Here is a 15,972-nt window from a genome sequence, read left to right on the forward strand (position 1 = left end):
ATTGGTATTTCTGACCAGGGATACTATCTTCATTGTACGGGAAGCACATAGCGGAATTACTCTAGTGCATGCCATTCTCTGTTGACCTTTTGTACAGCTCAGCCCAAGACTGAGGCAAAGCAAGACATTGTCCATAACAACTTTATGAAATCTGGCCAGACCACGAAGGACTCCCCAGCATAGAAAGGGATATTGGGAAGTTATATTGTTTCTTTAAGAAGAGTTCATGGAGTTGGTCTTGGGCATTTCATTTTAGGGTAATCCAGTCACCCTAACATAGCGGTGTTCATTATCAGCAGTAGCAGAATACACAAGTTATACACCCCAGTAGTCCTCAAACACGAGTCTTAGGGAAGTGGAGGACGTAAGATGGAGGAATGTACATTTCTAAAACAAACCATATATGTTTCAAATGAGCCACCCACCATATATCCATTTTTGTTTTTCACAGATTGTTTTAAGAAGTTTGGCAAACTCCCCTTTGTTTTGGTCAAGGTAGAGACAACATTCTGACTTATAAAAGCATGCTACAAAGTATGACATCCTTGATATACAGTAATCTTGAAATATCTTTTGGTTGTTCCAAGTGGTGGCTCCATGATCAGAAAGCACAGCTCCTCCTAAAAAAAATCATTCATCGCTTCAATTATTTATTTGTTTCTTTAGTACTTTTTTCATCAATATACAATGCCTAATGTCCACACAGGGCGTAGAGCAGGGGTAGTCTTTTAATACCTACTGTTCACTTTTGTATCTTTCTTAATTGTAATATTTCTTTACCACCCACCAGTGCCGCAGTAACTAATTTTATAGCGCAAGTAAGATTTTTGAAAAAAATAATGGAATAATTGGAAAAGAGAGATTTAAAAAAAAATGTACTTTAAATGTATCTTTTTTCGACCTTTTTTTTTCTATTCTACCTTTTTTTTTATTCTATGTGTTTGTGAGGTGTTGTGTGTGTGTGTGTGTGTGTGTGTGTGTGTGACAGTGTTTGTGAGAGATCTCCTCACCAGCCCAAGAGGGCTTACAGCGAGGCTGCCTCTGCATGGGCCAGGAGGGGAACTGAAAGGGTCTCCCCTGCCGGCCTTGGTCCACGGCCATCAAGGCCCACTGGGAGTTTTATGCAGAACCTACTACCGCCCACCTAAAATCCCAAACCGCCCACTAGCGGCCGGTAGGGACAAGGTTGACTACCCATGGCGTAGAGAGAGGAAGAAAAAAAATATGATACTTCCTAGATAAATTGAATTTTGCCTTGGCATTTATATATTTTATCGGAGATGTTTAAGCTGGATGATGCGTGGTTAAACAACGTTACTTTGATTGCATAGTCACAATGCTTTTGAGTAAGCGTTTTTTTTTTTTTTTGTGTGTTTTTTTTCCATTCCCTTCTTCTCCCTGGCAACCTTTGTAACCGCGTACCTGTAGAGATAATTGCAAATGAAAACCGTTCCTTGTGAATGATTTACAAAGTTATTTTCATCCCGTTTCATAGCATGAGGTTTTAGTGACAATCGTTCTTGCTAACATTAATTGCACAACATGGCAGCCTTCCAAAATAATAACCAGGTAAGCTGACAGCAGCCACGCAGGTGAGCGATGCAGAGAGCTAACAACACTCTAGTTTTTTTTTTTTTTCATGACATCTAAATAGTTAATTCAAAACCAACAATGACTCATAAAACCTTTTAAAGAATAGTTTCCTTGTGAACCAGATCAAACTGGCTACACACTCCAGTGTTTACACTTTCAGTATGGGCAACTGCACAGTGTCTTTTTATTTTTGTTAATTGTATTTTTTTTATTCATTTTACCTTTTTCCCATTTTTTTTTTTTTTAATGCCTTGAAGGAAAATGTTCTCCTTACAAGAAGTTTTATTAATGATTCATGTATAACTCAATTTAAGCTAGTTGTTGATGTTTTAAAAGTGGCAAATTTCAATTTTCTTTTTGTCTCCAGAATTTAGAATGTTGGCAATGTGATTTTCACCGACTTTAAACCGATCTCTCTGCATATTTCAGAGTCTTTGGTACAGAGATAACGGTTTGTTGGATTTTGAAATCCATTAATGATGGCATTGTTGTGCAATCTAATGTTTGGTAAATATTTTAATAGTCTGAATTCTGAATAAATATTTGACTGATTGCATTGGTTAACACTCATGAGTTTCTACAAAGCTTTATAGAAAACATCTGCCATGCCTGCATACAAACTCTATGTATACATTGTGCTGGCGAATGTATAGCTTGGGAGAAAATATTTTAAAAATAATTGTCTGTTAGGAGAAAGACCCAAGTCTTCAGCAAAGTATCAACAGCAAGAGCAGATATCATCTTTTTGATCTCCAAGCATAGCAACCACAGCGCATGTTAACTCTCTAGTCAGCTGTTGGGGAGTATAAAAATGGCGTGTTCAACAATTAATTGTGACACTCAATGTGAAACTTATATCCACTAGGCATGTGGATGATAATTTCATCTTCGGATAAGTATTGCTGTTGATGTAATATATGCATTAAATTTGCAGCGACTGTATAGGTTAAAAGATTTTCTTCATCTGCCCTAGAGTAGACATAGTTGTGGTCTACACCACTGCACTGCTTCCAAATTATGAGACCAGCATTCCACATTTAGTAGTATGCAAGTGTACACTAGATGTGTCAGTTTGTAATAGGAAAGAGGGGTGCATAGCTCACATATATGTAGTCTTTACTGCTGTGGCAGTGGTCTAGGAAGTAAAAATACATTTTAAATGTTAAATGCATATTCATTTCACACATTTGTTATGAATAGCTGTTATTTAAAGTGACACCAAGTCATGTTAAGCTTGACAGGTGCACTTAAGAATTTGAATCAAAGCATGCATGGAATTTGATGTTTTGTCTTCCCTTCCCATGCATACATTCTAGTGATTGTGAGATCTAAATAATTGGGGACACTATGCAGTCATCTGACTAAAAATTATGGTGGATTTTTTTACACAGGAGATTTTATCCCAGTGATTCATACAACCAGAAGATTTTCTGCAAGTTTGTGTTACAATGTAATATTAAGTATTATAGCACACAAGGCTGTTTTTAGCTGTACGTCTGCGAAAAGCTGAGAATTTAAATGTGGGTATTACTTAATCTCATTAAAAGTATAAAAGCTCTTCTTGTTTGTTATCTTTGCTATGTTATATCTCTGGATAATGGAATGTATTGTCTTATAGATGTCCTTTAATAGTGTCTACTTTGTGATTAATTAGGGTAAGTCATTTGATTTATTGAAACTTCTTTGTCAAATTACCATGCATTGTGTGAGTTTTCTACAGCTAGCTTTTAATTATTACCCTTTCTCGTTCCAATTTTAGATTCCAAATTATTTCTTCTCATCTTTGATATTGGAAGTTTAGAACATACTGAAATACTGTTACAGTTTTAGACTGTTTTACAGTCCACGTCTCATACACTTTCTAATACGTTAGTGGACTGTACGATTGCAATGGAGCAAAGAGAGAACCTGAACGGCAACCGACAAAGGGGTTGCGATGCTGATTTGTCAACTGTGAAAGCCCCAGCCATTTCTAGCTGTACTGGAGACACCTTGATGCCTGCGTCTGGAACTACCAAGACTGGACCTGGAAATGGAGAGGTTATGGAGCCAGAGGAAGAAGATGAACTAGGTTCTGGAAGGGATGTGGATTCTAATTCAAATGCAGACAGTGAGAAGTGGGCACCAGGTGATGGTTTAGAAGACCAGGAGTTTTCTATCAAGGAGGCTAATTTTACAGAGGGAAGCCTAAAACTTAAGATACAAACCACTAAGAGGGCAAAGAAACCCCCCAAAAATCTGGAGAACTACATATGCCCTCCTGAGATTAAAATTACAATAAAGCAATCAGGAGAGCAGAAACTCTCCAAGTCTGGCAAAAACAACAAAGCAGGGAAGGAAGATGACCGAGGTCACGCAAAAAAGAAGGTAAACTTCCTTTCCGTTTTTATTTATTTATTTATTTTTTTAAACTACTTTAAAAAAACAACAACAATTAATTCACATATACTTTTATTTGTTATCTGTGCTTTCCTGATTATTTCAAAGTTTATATATTTATAATTCCACTAAACTATTTACATCATATACCAATTATATTTTGCCCTGAATTAATTACTACCATGAATTTAGGAAATTATCTTCTTATTTTGTTCAACTTTTATAAGCATTAAAACTCCATTCATTGAAAGATTTATTTATGAAACTTCTATTTTCGATCCATGGGACATCATCCCTACCCCAACTATTCGAAAGAGTTTGGTGGTCGTCTTAGGATTTATGTCCATAGGTAACTCTCCAGCTGGTGTCAGGGATAAAATTATTTTTCCTAGCTGTAGGTGCTGTTCCTCATCAGGTTTTAGTGGACTTCACTTTCTAACCCTGCTTTTTTTTTATTTATTTATTTTTTTTTTTTTATTATTTTTTTTTTTTTTTTTTTGTTATTAGTAGGAGGAATTTTATGTGAAGTTATTTACATTGGAGGAGCACTCTTCTACTTATTACTTTTGTACATTCCTACTTGGTTTTTAAAGAAGTAGCTAATTAATGTGAATCCCATATGTAATGATTTATCTGCTTTAGGATTCCATGGTCACTGGGAACTCTCTTTTGAAAATGTAGGGGTTGCTTTCAACTAACACTTGAAACCTCAAAAACAATCTATAAAACAAGGGAAAGTACGATCTACACTGAGAGAGGACAACAACTATTACAATTTTCTCTGTTATTCATGAATGTTGTTTCTAGTTTTACATTTATTCAAACCAAATATTGTATGAAAGAGGGACACTTTTTGGAAGTATGCATTTGTGTCCTTTCAAGACAACTCTGTTAATAAGAGCAAACTTTTTGTCTCTGTTTGTGTACATACATTTTTTTCATGTTTATTTTATATATATATATATTTTTTTTTTTTTTTTCTCACTTAAGCCATTTTTGTTTCTGCTTTTCTGTTCTTCCTGCCAAATTAATTTTATTGTCATTTGATTTAACAGTATTATAATTGAGATTGACACCTATTTTGTATGTAGAAGGTCCAAAGAAAATTATTTTAGGTATCAAGCAAATTGCTACGTTTTATCTTAGTTTGCCTTTTTGGTAATTAAAGAATGTTTTTTGACATGGTAGACAAAGGGCCAAACATACACACCGTATTCTTGAGAACATGACCACAAACATGATGCTTATTTTAGCCATTGCTGTCAAAATATGTATCCGTTCCAGTTATTCACTGGTTGAGGACTTACACTGATTTTGGGAACTCTGTGAGCTTTTAAACAGAAATTCCTTCCAGGGAATTTGTTTTTGACGTCAGTCCTCTTACTATTTCATAACTGTCTGCTATTAATAAACATGGTAATTATATGATTGTATTGAAAAAATGTTCCCAGCTTTTTAATCGCTTTAATCTGCACATACCAACTGTTCATACATTCTGGCATATTGTTTATGCGTAAGACCATTCCACCAGTAGGTTAGACGTGCTAATGCTGTACGATCGTACTACTAACAATTTAATCTGCAACTTTACACACCACAGCTCGTGCTCTCAACCCTGTCCCCAGGACCACCAACAGGCCAGACTAATGCTTTAGTGATTATTCTTAGACCGTGGCCAGTCTCAATATCTGGGACAGTTATTCTAAAATGATGGCCTGTTTATAGTTCTTGAGCAGGTGTAAGGAATACTGATTTTTAGTACAAGTTTCTTCTAACTGAAAAAGTGAATAAAAATATATTAAAGAGGAAATGTCACTTGTCTGGTGGTGAGTTATGGAGCATAGGATATTAAATACATAATACCCTGGTGTCTCATAAATGAGACACCAGTAAGAAGGGTAAAAGGGAGACGATCAATGATGTGAAACACATTACTCAAAGAGTAGGTAGGCAAGGCTTCCATAAATGCATGCCAGGCTTACTGCCAGTTATGCAGGCTGGACCCCTTAGGGTGGACCATCCAAAGAGTGCTTTCACAGTGCATAGCATTGGCGTATATAATGATTTCCTCATTCATGGGACACTGTGGGAACAGTACCCTGAAATAGTCTGTCCTGCCAAAATAAGGACAGTTGGGCATCAAATATTCATGCTTCACTGCCATCATTTGCAAGATCATAGACCCTATGCAAGAAATTATGGAACGTGGAATTTCCATGGGATGTCTGTCTGTGCTAAAATAGCACTGTATCTAATAGAAATACTCATAAAGTTGTAGGAAGGGTTACAAAAAACAAAGGAAACAAACAAGCTGAAAACACAACTAATAGCCAACATTTCATTCACTATTGTGAATTTTTAATTCACTATTCGAATAGGTCATTACTTTCAAAGTCCGTGTTCCTGTCTAATGCTTCTGTACTTTGACTGAAGATAGAACATCTGGAATGACATGGGCAACTTGTCTTAAGACTGGTTAAGCCACGTTTTCCTTTTTTCACCTCCTCCTATATCCTACAGTGTCCTACTTCTAAGAAAGAATTCAGAAAGTACTAAAATTACGAGTGTAACATAAGTCTTCCCCCAGCTTGCTATTATTGTTGGTGCAATTTTTTGGCTTTTTAGATTACACAGCTTTCGATTATCAAAAATCAACTTATTAAATGTTACTGAGAAGTGAACGGAACTGTGCGTTCTAAACAGCTATGTAAATCCCATTTTATGTGTGTGTGCTACAAACAGAGCAAGCTTGGCATCAGCCTTCCTACAATTTGAAGACACTGATCTTACAATTAAATATAAACTTGCACCCAGGGAGTTTGTGTTGTAGTTTTTTTCTTACGAAATGGCAATTTTTCTGAAAATTTAAGAAATTGCTTTCTATCCCCGCTGGCTCTGTATTCCACATTTAGTTCTTAATGTTTACATATGCTTCTATGACATGGATTCTGCTGCATCAATGCAAATAACGCCAGGAGGTATGCTGTGGAAACTCTCAGAATGATTTAGTAACAGCGTGGTAGTATACAGCCAGCTGCTGGCAGAGCCACAGCTGTAGAATGTTGGTGATTGTCAATACTTACTCATTCCCAAAGGGTGGAATGCATGGAAAATAGAAAAACTTAATATCCATGCCGAATGATCATGTTTTTTAGTTCACCATCCACTGTGAGAAGACATTTAATAAAGGGACCCAATCGTCACCAGAACCACTACAGCTTAATGTTTTCTGGTGTCTATAGAATGTCCCTGCAGTGTAAACATTGCTAGCTAGTTACACCTCTAGTGGTAATCACTTAGACAGCCACTAGAGGTGCTTCCTGTGTCAGCAGGTGTTCAGCATCTGCACGCTCTGCATGGAGGCACTGAATTTTCCCTATAGAAATGCATTGATCAATACATCTCTTTGAGGAGATGCTGATTGGCGCAGGCACAATTATGCTGCGCATGCGCAGTGGCCTTTCAATGCTTTTCTATGGCATTGGATTGGCGGAGATCAACAAAATGTATGGGCTAAGCCGGGCCAGCCACATGGAGACTAGCCTGGCGCGGGAGAAGAGGGCAGTAAAATCACATTTAATCTCCAGAGAGAGGGGGGCCAAGGACAGAATGCTGTGTTCCTGAAACTATACTGTTACTTTAATTGATGCAGTAGGGCTTTTTATGATTACCCAAGTCCTGTTCATTTATTTTGAGATGCCTGCAATGGCAATCTTTTAGTTGCTCTCTTATACCTCAGCAGGCCAGGTAGATGAACACAAAGAACATCAATAAAATGCATGCATAATTCAACTTCTAATAAAGAAATGTATCCCTGCCCTTGTTGGTGGGTCCAACTGATGGAACTCCTCAACACTGGCAGAGATTCACCTAGTTTGGACACTCCAGAGGTGTCCTGGGGCTTAACCCCTAAATAGACAATAGTGAAAGAATTGACTTAGACCATCTGGATACCAGATCCGGAGGTCTATAGTAAGTACTGGAGTAGGAAAGATGGGATTACCAAATCAATTAATGATAGGACCGTAAAGAGTCTTTAGCAAAAATAACAAAATAGGTAGTCAAATACCCGAATTGGGTAAAAAATCTCACCACAATGGCTCACCTCAAACTATCTTGGTCAATGGAGTACTTTATAGATTTGTCTTAAGATAGATACAGATATTGGACTTTAATCATGGAAGGTCAATTCTGATAGCTACAGACAGCAGATAAGCTTAGCTCCAAGTTGCTAAGTAAAGTATTGACTAGAAACACTGGTCTTAAGGCTGGGAGCAGACTTAGTTGCAAAGCTCAATAGGCCACAGCTAGCGTCTGTGGAATTATCTAAATAGAGCCAACAGGATTAAAAAGTAGTCTTGCAAAAAAATCAAGATCTAGAAACCTAGAATGTGACCGCCTATAAGAACCATTCGGCCCATCTAGTCTGCACAATTTTTTAAATACTTTCATTAGTCCCTGGCCTTATCTTATTGCTAGGATAGCCTTGTGCCTATCCCACGCATGCTTAAACTCCTTTAATGTGTTAAACTCTACCACTTCAGCTGGAAGGCTAATCCATGCATCCATTACCCTCTCCGTAAAGTAATGCTTCTGATATTTAAACTTTTGCCCCTCTAACGTAAGACTGTCCTCTTGTAGTGTTTTTTCTGCTTTTAAATATAGTCTCCTGCTTCACTGTGTTTATTCCCTTTTTATGTATTTAAATGTTTCTATCATATCCCCCCCGTCTCGTCTTTCCTCCAAGCTATACATGTAAAGATCCGTTAAACTTTCCTTGTAAGTTTTATCCTGCAATCCATGAACCAGTTTAGTAGCCCTTCTTTGAACTCTCTCTAAGGTATCAATATCCTTCTGGAGATACGGTCTCCAGTACTGCGTACAGTACTCCAAGTGAGGTCTCACCAGTGTTCTGTACAATGGCATGAGCACTTCCCTCTTTCTACTGCTAATACCTCTCCTCACACAACCAAGCATTCTGATAGCATTTCCTGCTGCTCTATTATTTTGTCTGATATTAATATCAATGTAACCTATAAAAAAAAAACTCTATTCATCTAATACTATTGAAAAAAAGCAGCAAAAAAAAAACACCTAAGGTTACATTGCTGCACAATATACACAACTTTTCTTTAACAAACTTCCAAGATTTATTTTAACAAACAATATGCATTTTTCTTTAGCTACAAATTTACAATTTGTAAATTACTTGTTTTTAAGGACAAATTTACCCTTTTGGTCATAATATTAAGTTACAAGAGCCCCTCCCTTCACCCCACTCTGAATATGTATACATGGAGCGTTTTTACAGAGTGAAGAGTACCATCTGCTGTAAGGTCTACTGCAAATGGCTGAGAATTACCAATGGCTCATTGTTAGAAGCGGTAATAATGTCAAGCATGTTGTATTTGTGGAGTCTGAGAGTGTCTGGGATTGTGCTCCTCTCTCCCCAAGGAAAGGCAGTCTCTTTCTTCTTGTCCCTTTGATTCAATTCCCTGCAACTCTATGAACAAGTCTAAGTGCAGCTGCCACTGTCATCTCTAGATGGGGAGTCCCCTTTCTGTGAGCTACATGTGTTAATCCAAAAATGGGTCTGCTTTGGCTTACTTTCCCATGTGTCCATTTTTAAATAGAGGCTTCCTTTACCCTTACAACATCAGTCTATTTTTGGAATTGGACCACAGGATTTGGGACCAATTTATTTAGTTAATAATTAATAAAACTCAGATTTACCTTGGCAGAGACAATTTTTTTTTTTTAATTATGCCTTGCAGCATTTCCTATAATGAATCCATTTTTTTTTTCTTTTTAAGCTTTATTTTTAGAGCTGTACTGTATAAATTAGCCCAATTGATGAAATTCAGAGCTGATGAATACTGCATAATACAAATTGACAAATTAGCATACAACTGTGCAGTTCATCCCATGTGTCGCTTTTGTCAATGTGGCTCTAAGTTCAAAGACTTTAAATCTGATATTTACAGGCTTCCAGACCATCTTTCTCTGTGGGTTCTGGGGATTTGCTTGAGATTGTATCCATTGCACATATTTTATTTTGAATTGCATGTCACAGTTTTCCGTACTCGTACACGATCAACTGTCGTTGCATTAGCAAATAAATAAATGAAATTGAAACTGAATAGACCTTTTGTAATTGTATATCTTTGGACTAGAAACCTTATCCCACAGAACCTCTTGGCTTTCCAAGCATGGCTGATTGTGTTTGTCTGTGTAACTAGCCCTTGACAGGCCTAAACTTTCTCTGCCAACTGCTTCTGGGATTCAAGGTTATGGTGACCTTGCAGCAGACCATAGGATCCTCAATTCTTTGCCCCCTAACCTCCTTTGCACAAAATGTTTCCAACTATATATTTTTACATATATATTTTATTTTTTTAAGTTAGACAGAGTTCTGCGGAAGGCGTGTGTGTGTGTTCATTTTTAATGAGCGTATTTAATAACTCCTTTTGTAGGCTTTGTATCGATGTTTGGCCACAATCCTATTTACACCCAAGATGATGAAATGTCTAAGCATGTTTTGACAGCCTTACGAGTTGTACTTGTGAACCATCTTACAAAAAACATTTGGGCAGTGTCAGGAAATACAATATTCTTTTTAAATGCATAGAAGAAAACAAAATGTATAAACCTATTACTCCTCTGCTTCTGCGGGGAGATAAAATAAATGCATACTTGCATCTACAAAGTTACTGCAACTGTCCAATTATTGTGAGTCTTATATATTTAATGATTTAATTGGTGAACAATGTCATTGTTACCTTGGGAATTTCCTACTGTTAAAACTAGTTTGGGCTGCAAAGGTTCACTGTGCTGCTGGATGCCTGCCGAATTCATTGCAGCCTGCATAGTGCTACTGAAAGCACATGGAAGAAATCACTATGACTGAAGTCTATGAGAAATGACCTGGACTGCCATCTTTGAGAACATCCAGTTTCACAGTTTACGTATGTCACTTTCATCCTAAACGCAGCCTAAGTTGCATCTGAACTACTCTGCATAGTTGATTGACTTAATTACTGAATGTTGGGACAGACTGTATATTGTCCCAAACCTATATCCAGCAAAATATTACACTAAGCCGCACAATCCTAGGTGTTTGGTATATGTCAGGGTCAGATGAAAGCAAATCCCCTCTACCAGGAGATGCAAACAAAAAATACAATATGCATACATAGAATCCACAAAACAATGAAAACCTTTTTTTATTTTTTTTGTGTGGATTCAATGTATGACTATTATTGGCCCCCATAACTTGGTTTTTCAGGGTATCACAAAAGCATTTTTGTGTTAACTGTTTTAACAGGTTCCCTGCAAGTACAAAAGAGTATGGTAAAAGCTTGTAAATAATCTTTTGCAATAATTGCAGAACCAACTTATTTTTTTATTTTTTTTCTGTGACATTTGATTTTGCCTGTTAGAAATATTTTATTATAAAGCTGTGTGTGGTGTTAACAAAACTTGTTTGTGTCTTAAAGCCTCAAGATTTTGCATAGTTGTGTTGTTAAATGGGAAGGGGGCTTTGTGTGATGTGTGTTCTGATATTTTGGGAATTTATCATTTTTTTGAAATCAAGTTTTACATGAGCAACCTTTTTATCTTCAAAGCCATTGCAAACTTTTGGACCTTTAACACTTTTTTGCTTGAGTAAGATCTTCATACAGAGTGAACATCACCTCAGTGTCAGACATTTCCTTGTATTTTTGGTTAAGAGCAGGCTTTATTGAGGTTGGAAACTAGGGGTGTTGGTATGAAAGGGAATGTACTATGACAGGTCTTGTTAGTCCATTGTAAACACAGAAAACCAATCTGTATGGGAATAATTGCTAAACCGACCCCTTGTTTGTACAGCTTTCTAACCAAAGCAAATCTTTGTGGCTTTAGAGCATTTACATAACGCTAGTTGTTTGCCAAGTGGAGGTGATTGTGTGAACCTCTGTGTTTTCTTTGTGTGAATATTGTGGAAACAGATATGCCATGTTGTGCATTGCATTATGATTGATGTTTTTGAACATACTGTGCATTCCTTTTCAAGTGGACCTGTCCGCCACAAAGGTGTGATTGACAAGGTCCTCTTGCGGTTGGTTACACATTTTAATGCGTACATTGTGCTATTGACGTTATCGACAAACAAAAACAATAATTGTTGTACTTGTTACAACTGAACCAAGTCTCTGCTGCGGCTCATAAAATCTCTAGCATGCGACTGCAGCCTAGGCCTTCTGGGAGTGCTTGGCATTATGGCATCACATGCATTAAAACGTGTAATTTAGACACGCATAACTGAATACGGTGCATCGTGAAAATAAGAACGGTTGAGGGGTGTCTTTTTTAGGGTGTGCAGTGACATTATATATAGGGTTACTGATATACGCTCCCCTTCTCCCTTTTTAAAATGCATGTTGGCTATTCTGATGTTATAATTGAAGTGGTCTGGGTGCTGTGCCCCTATTGCACTTAGCCAGTGGGGGCGCTTCTGGATTCATAACAGACTTTTGGTCCGTTATCTGACGTTGGACGTCCTTGCGAACCTCCAGCGTCCGAGATTTTCCCCATAGGAAAGCATTGAATAATGCTTTCCTATGGAGAGGTCTGATGCACGCTCGTGGCAATTGCTGCGCATGCGTATTAGGTCTCCCCCACCGGCTGACGTCGGCGTGGTGTAGCATGGGCGGAGTCTGACCCCAGCGCCGAGTGACATCAGTGCTGGATTCAGGTAAGTAGCTGAAGGGGTTTTAACCTCATTCAGCGACATGGGATGTGGAGCGTGAGGGAGGGGGTCACTGCAGGATTCTACAGTGCCAGGAAAGCTGGTTTGTTTCCCTGGCACTGGAGAGTCCCTTTAAGTTTTGAAAGCCTGTCCTGATTTAGACGGGAAAGTCACGATTCTGGAGCTGTGTGTTTGGAAGAGACAGCCATCTTTCCCGCTTTTCCCTGCTTCAAAGCACCCATTACACTGTAAATATATAAGCTCGCCTACGGATACATTCGTTGCTGTGAGTAGTATATCAGATTTCAGCCTGCTCTGTCTGCTTCACACCAACACTGCACAAGTGAGGGAGGGGGTGAGGGAGGAAGTCTCACCAGCGTTCTGTGTCTACTGAGTGAAGCAGGGCTCAAAATGGAGAGTCAGTCTGGCCACAGTGCAAGTATGTGAACATGTCTGTTACAATCCCTATTTGTGAGCCCCTTGCTGTCTGTAATGTCAGTATCTGTGACTGACTTATTTATTTATTTATTTATTTTTAACCTTCAATGCCTTTTTTTTGTGGGAGACCATGTCAGTATGTGTTGTTACTGTTAGACTTTTAGGCTTTGTGTGTCACCTTTATTTTGTGCCCCATCCCCACCTCTCACTCTCTGTGCATGTTACAGTAAATATTAAGAACCTCTCAGTGAGACTGTGTTTCGGTAATCATACCTCCAAAGTCTCCCTATTTTGGGCCCAAATCCCTCTGTTCCTCTTTTTTTTCTATCTCAATGCCCTTTTTTTCTAGGAAGGCCATATTGTTGGTGTGTCTGAACTGTGTAAAACCGAGCTCTACAGCAAGAATACTCACAGTAATGTGTCTTTAAACTGCAACAATGTGTTTAGAATCAGTCTATGTAAATAAGATACGTTGTTGTATATGGTATTTTAGTTGCATAGATTAATAGCAAGTCACCTAAAATGTCTCTGAACAGTTCTGCCCTTGGTCACAGCCCTAATTACACAGCTAAAATTAAAGTTACTATTGTCCTATCTGAAATGTTTGGCAGTATACAGTATGACTGTTTATATTATGGCATGTCGGTGACACTGTCTTGGTCTGTGCGTGTGTCACTACCAGTATATGTATGTGTTAAGTCTGTATAAGTGACATATTATCTGCCTTATGTATATCTGTGAGACTTTTTCAGTCTGTCTGTCCCTGACTCTTACTCTCCATGTGCATGTGTGTGTGTTTTCTCTAGCCAGAATCTTATTATTTATAAAATGCCAACACTTTCTGCAGTGCTGTACAATAGGCTTTATGGAACCATATCAGTCTTTTTTTAAGTTGCCCTGTCCCCAAACCAGACCACCCATTTTGCATGTCAGTGATGTCAGACATGCCCAACGCTGACCCAATTTCTTATGGCCCAATGTTGGGAGGTATGTAGCCCCCTACATTTATTTCATATATTGAACATTTTTGTAACTGCCAGTGATAGCTTCTTTTAATGAAGATGATCATGGTAACTAATACTGTGGGCAAGATTGTATACACAGCTCTTGGACGCTAACTTTATTTGGCAGTTGTTACCTGGGATAGTTCTCGCCTGATATTTCACTGAAGGTATATTTTGCTTAATGTGGTACATAATGAATGGATGGACGCCTGCCCAGCTTTCTCGATCTAAAATCTAGACCGGATATTATGCAATCCATGGCTAAACAGGAAGGTTTCTTTTGGATAACATCCTGCTTGTTCCTACTGTACAGAATTATTTAGCACTGCCTATAAATGTCAAAATTCACAGTTCTATACTGATATACAAGCATCGTGTTAAAAAGGTCTCCAAACACAGTATATCTCTGTTCGCACCCTTGTAAAATGGTTCTGAACTTTGGTTTTAAGTGACACCATATACAATACAGTATTTTGAGTATTGTTTTTTGCAAACTTCTTGTGGTTTTTCTTTTCGAAAAAAGAGCTAATCGGAAATGCAAAGAAAATCTCAAAGCGCGTTGTGGCTTTGACTTCCTCTTAACCCTTCCACAATTTATATGACACTGTTACAAAGTTGTGTTTTGGTCCATTGGAAAGATTAAGTAAGCATCTAATCTTAATTCTGTTGGCATTATGTTTCATCAGTAATTTGATCAAGAAGCATAAAGTTCCTGGCACTCTACTATCATCTAACCCTAAATAGAGTGCTGGCAACAAAGTATAGAACTAGAAAGACTGCATAGATTATATTGGCAGCTGATTAGGATGCCAAACCCAAAGGTGCAATACATTGATGCCTTCCATGGGTGGGGAAAAATGTGCATATATTTTTTGGTACATATTTTATTTTAAAGAACCGCACACAAAACACATCTTGTTCAGTCCTTACTAGCTTTTTCTAATCACTCACTTTTCCAAAGTCTTTCCATCATCACAAGATATTAAAACCTATGTTTCAGAGTCAGCAAATTGACTTTAGAATCTGTTGAACACAATATTCTTCTGGCATATCCACCCTGAAATCTTTATTCACAAGTAATCATTCCAGTTTTCTAAGAAGCCACGATAAGAAATCAGCACTTTTATAATCTGAAAGTAAAATAAGATACTCCTCACCCATAAAGCACTTCATCAAGCTGAAGTGTTATTTGGGTGCGTAGTGGTCATTAAAAAAAAAATGAAAATGAAAATGAAAATTAGTTGAACGGATGGGAATAAGCACAAACTGGCCCAAAAAATACATCCGATGGTAAATAAAGGGAGCATCGCTCAGGGCTTTATACGTGCAGAGTGCTGTGGAATTGCTCTGCTCTTTGCTCTGAGACGACTCTACTCTTGTCTTTTAAGGGACATTTCCTTGGTGGTCCTCAAATATTGGAGTGTACTGAAACCAGTGTACTGAAACCAGATTTGTCCCGCCAGATCTAGAACTGCTCGGTGTTCTAGAAAGGTAAACCGTTTTATAATCTCTTAGCTTAGTTGTTTACTCCATAACATTTGAGGTTCTTTCTAGGCTACAAAAGGTCACAGCACAATAGTAATATTACCTTCTATTAACATAATGGCTGATTTGAGCTGATAAACAACCTGGATGACGCTCTTTAAAATTTTATTTTTTACATTTTATCTTAAAACTTCGCTTTTAACCCCTTAAGGACCAAACTTCTGGAATAAAAGGGAATCATGACATGTCACACATGTCCTGTGTCCTTAAGGGGTTAAACTCTGCTCCAGCAACAATGCCATTGTAATCCCCGAATCACAAGCAGGATTTTTCACTAAACTTGAA

At 37.8% G+C, this 15,972-nt stretch overlaps 1 protein-coding gene across 3 annotated transcripts in view; it reads left to right on the forward strand.

Annotated features, from left to right (window-relative positions):
* Positions 1-15,972, forward strand: part of SETBP1 (SET binding protein 1) — a 174,892-nt gene that overhangs the window by 15,266 nt on the left and 143,654 nt on the right. For 2 of the 3 annotated variants that reach the window (XR_010090872.1, XM_063453846.1), the window contains exon 2: positions 3,353-3,960. Coding sequence is in view for 2 of the 3 variants with exons in the window: in XM_063453846.1 (XP_063309916.1) it covers positions 3,484-3,960 (477 nt within the window). In the remaining variant the exon portion in view is untranslated. Of the gene's footprint in view, positions 1-1,506; positions 1,570-3,352; positions 3,961-15,972 lie in introns of those variants that run through there. The other variant, XM_063453847.1, reaches the window with a different exon arrangement.

The sequence above is a fragment of the Pelobates fuscus genome, chromosome 5 (assembly GCF_036172605.1).
Source record: "Pelobates fuscus isolate aPelFus1 chromosome 5, aPelFus1.pri, whole genome shotgun sequence".
Classification (NCBI taxonomy): Eukaryota; Metazoa; Chordata; class Amphibia; order Anura; family Pelobatidae; genus Pelobates; species Pelobates fuscus.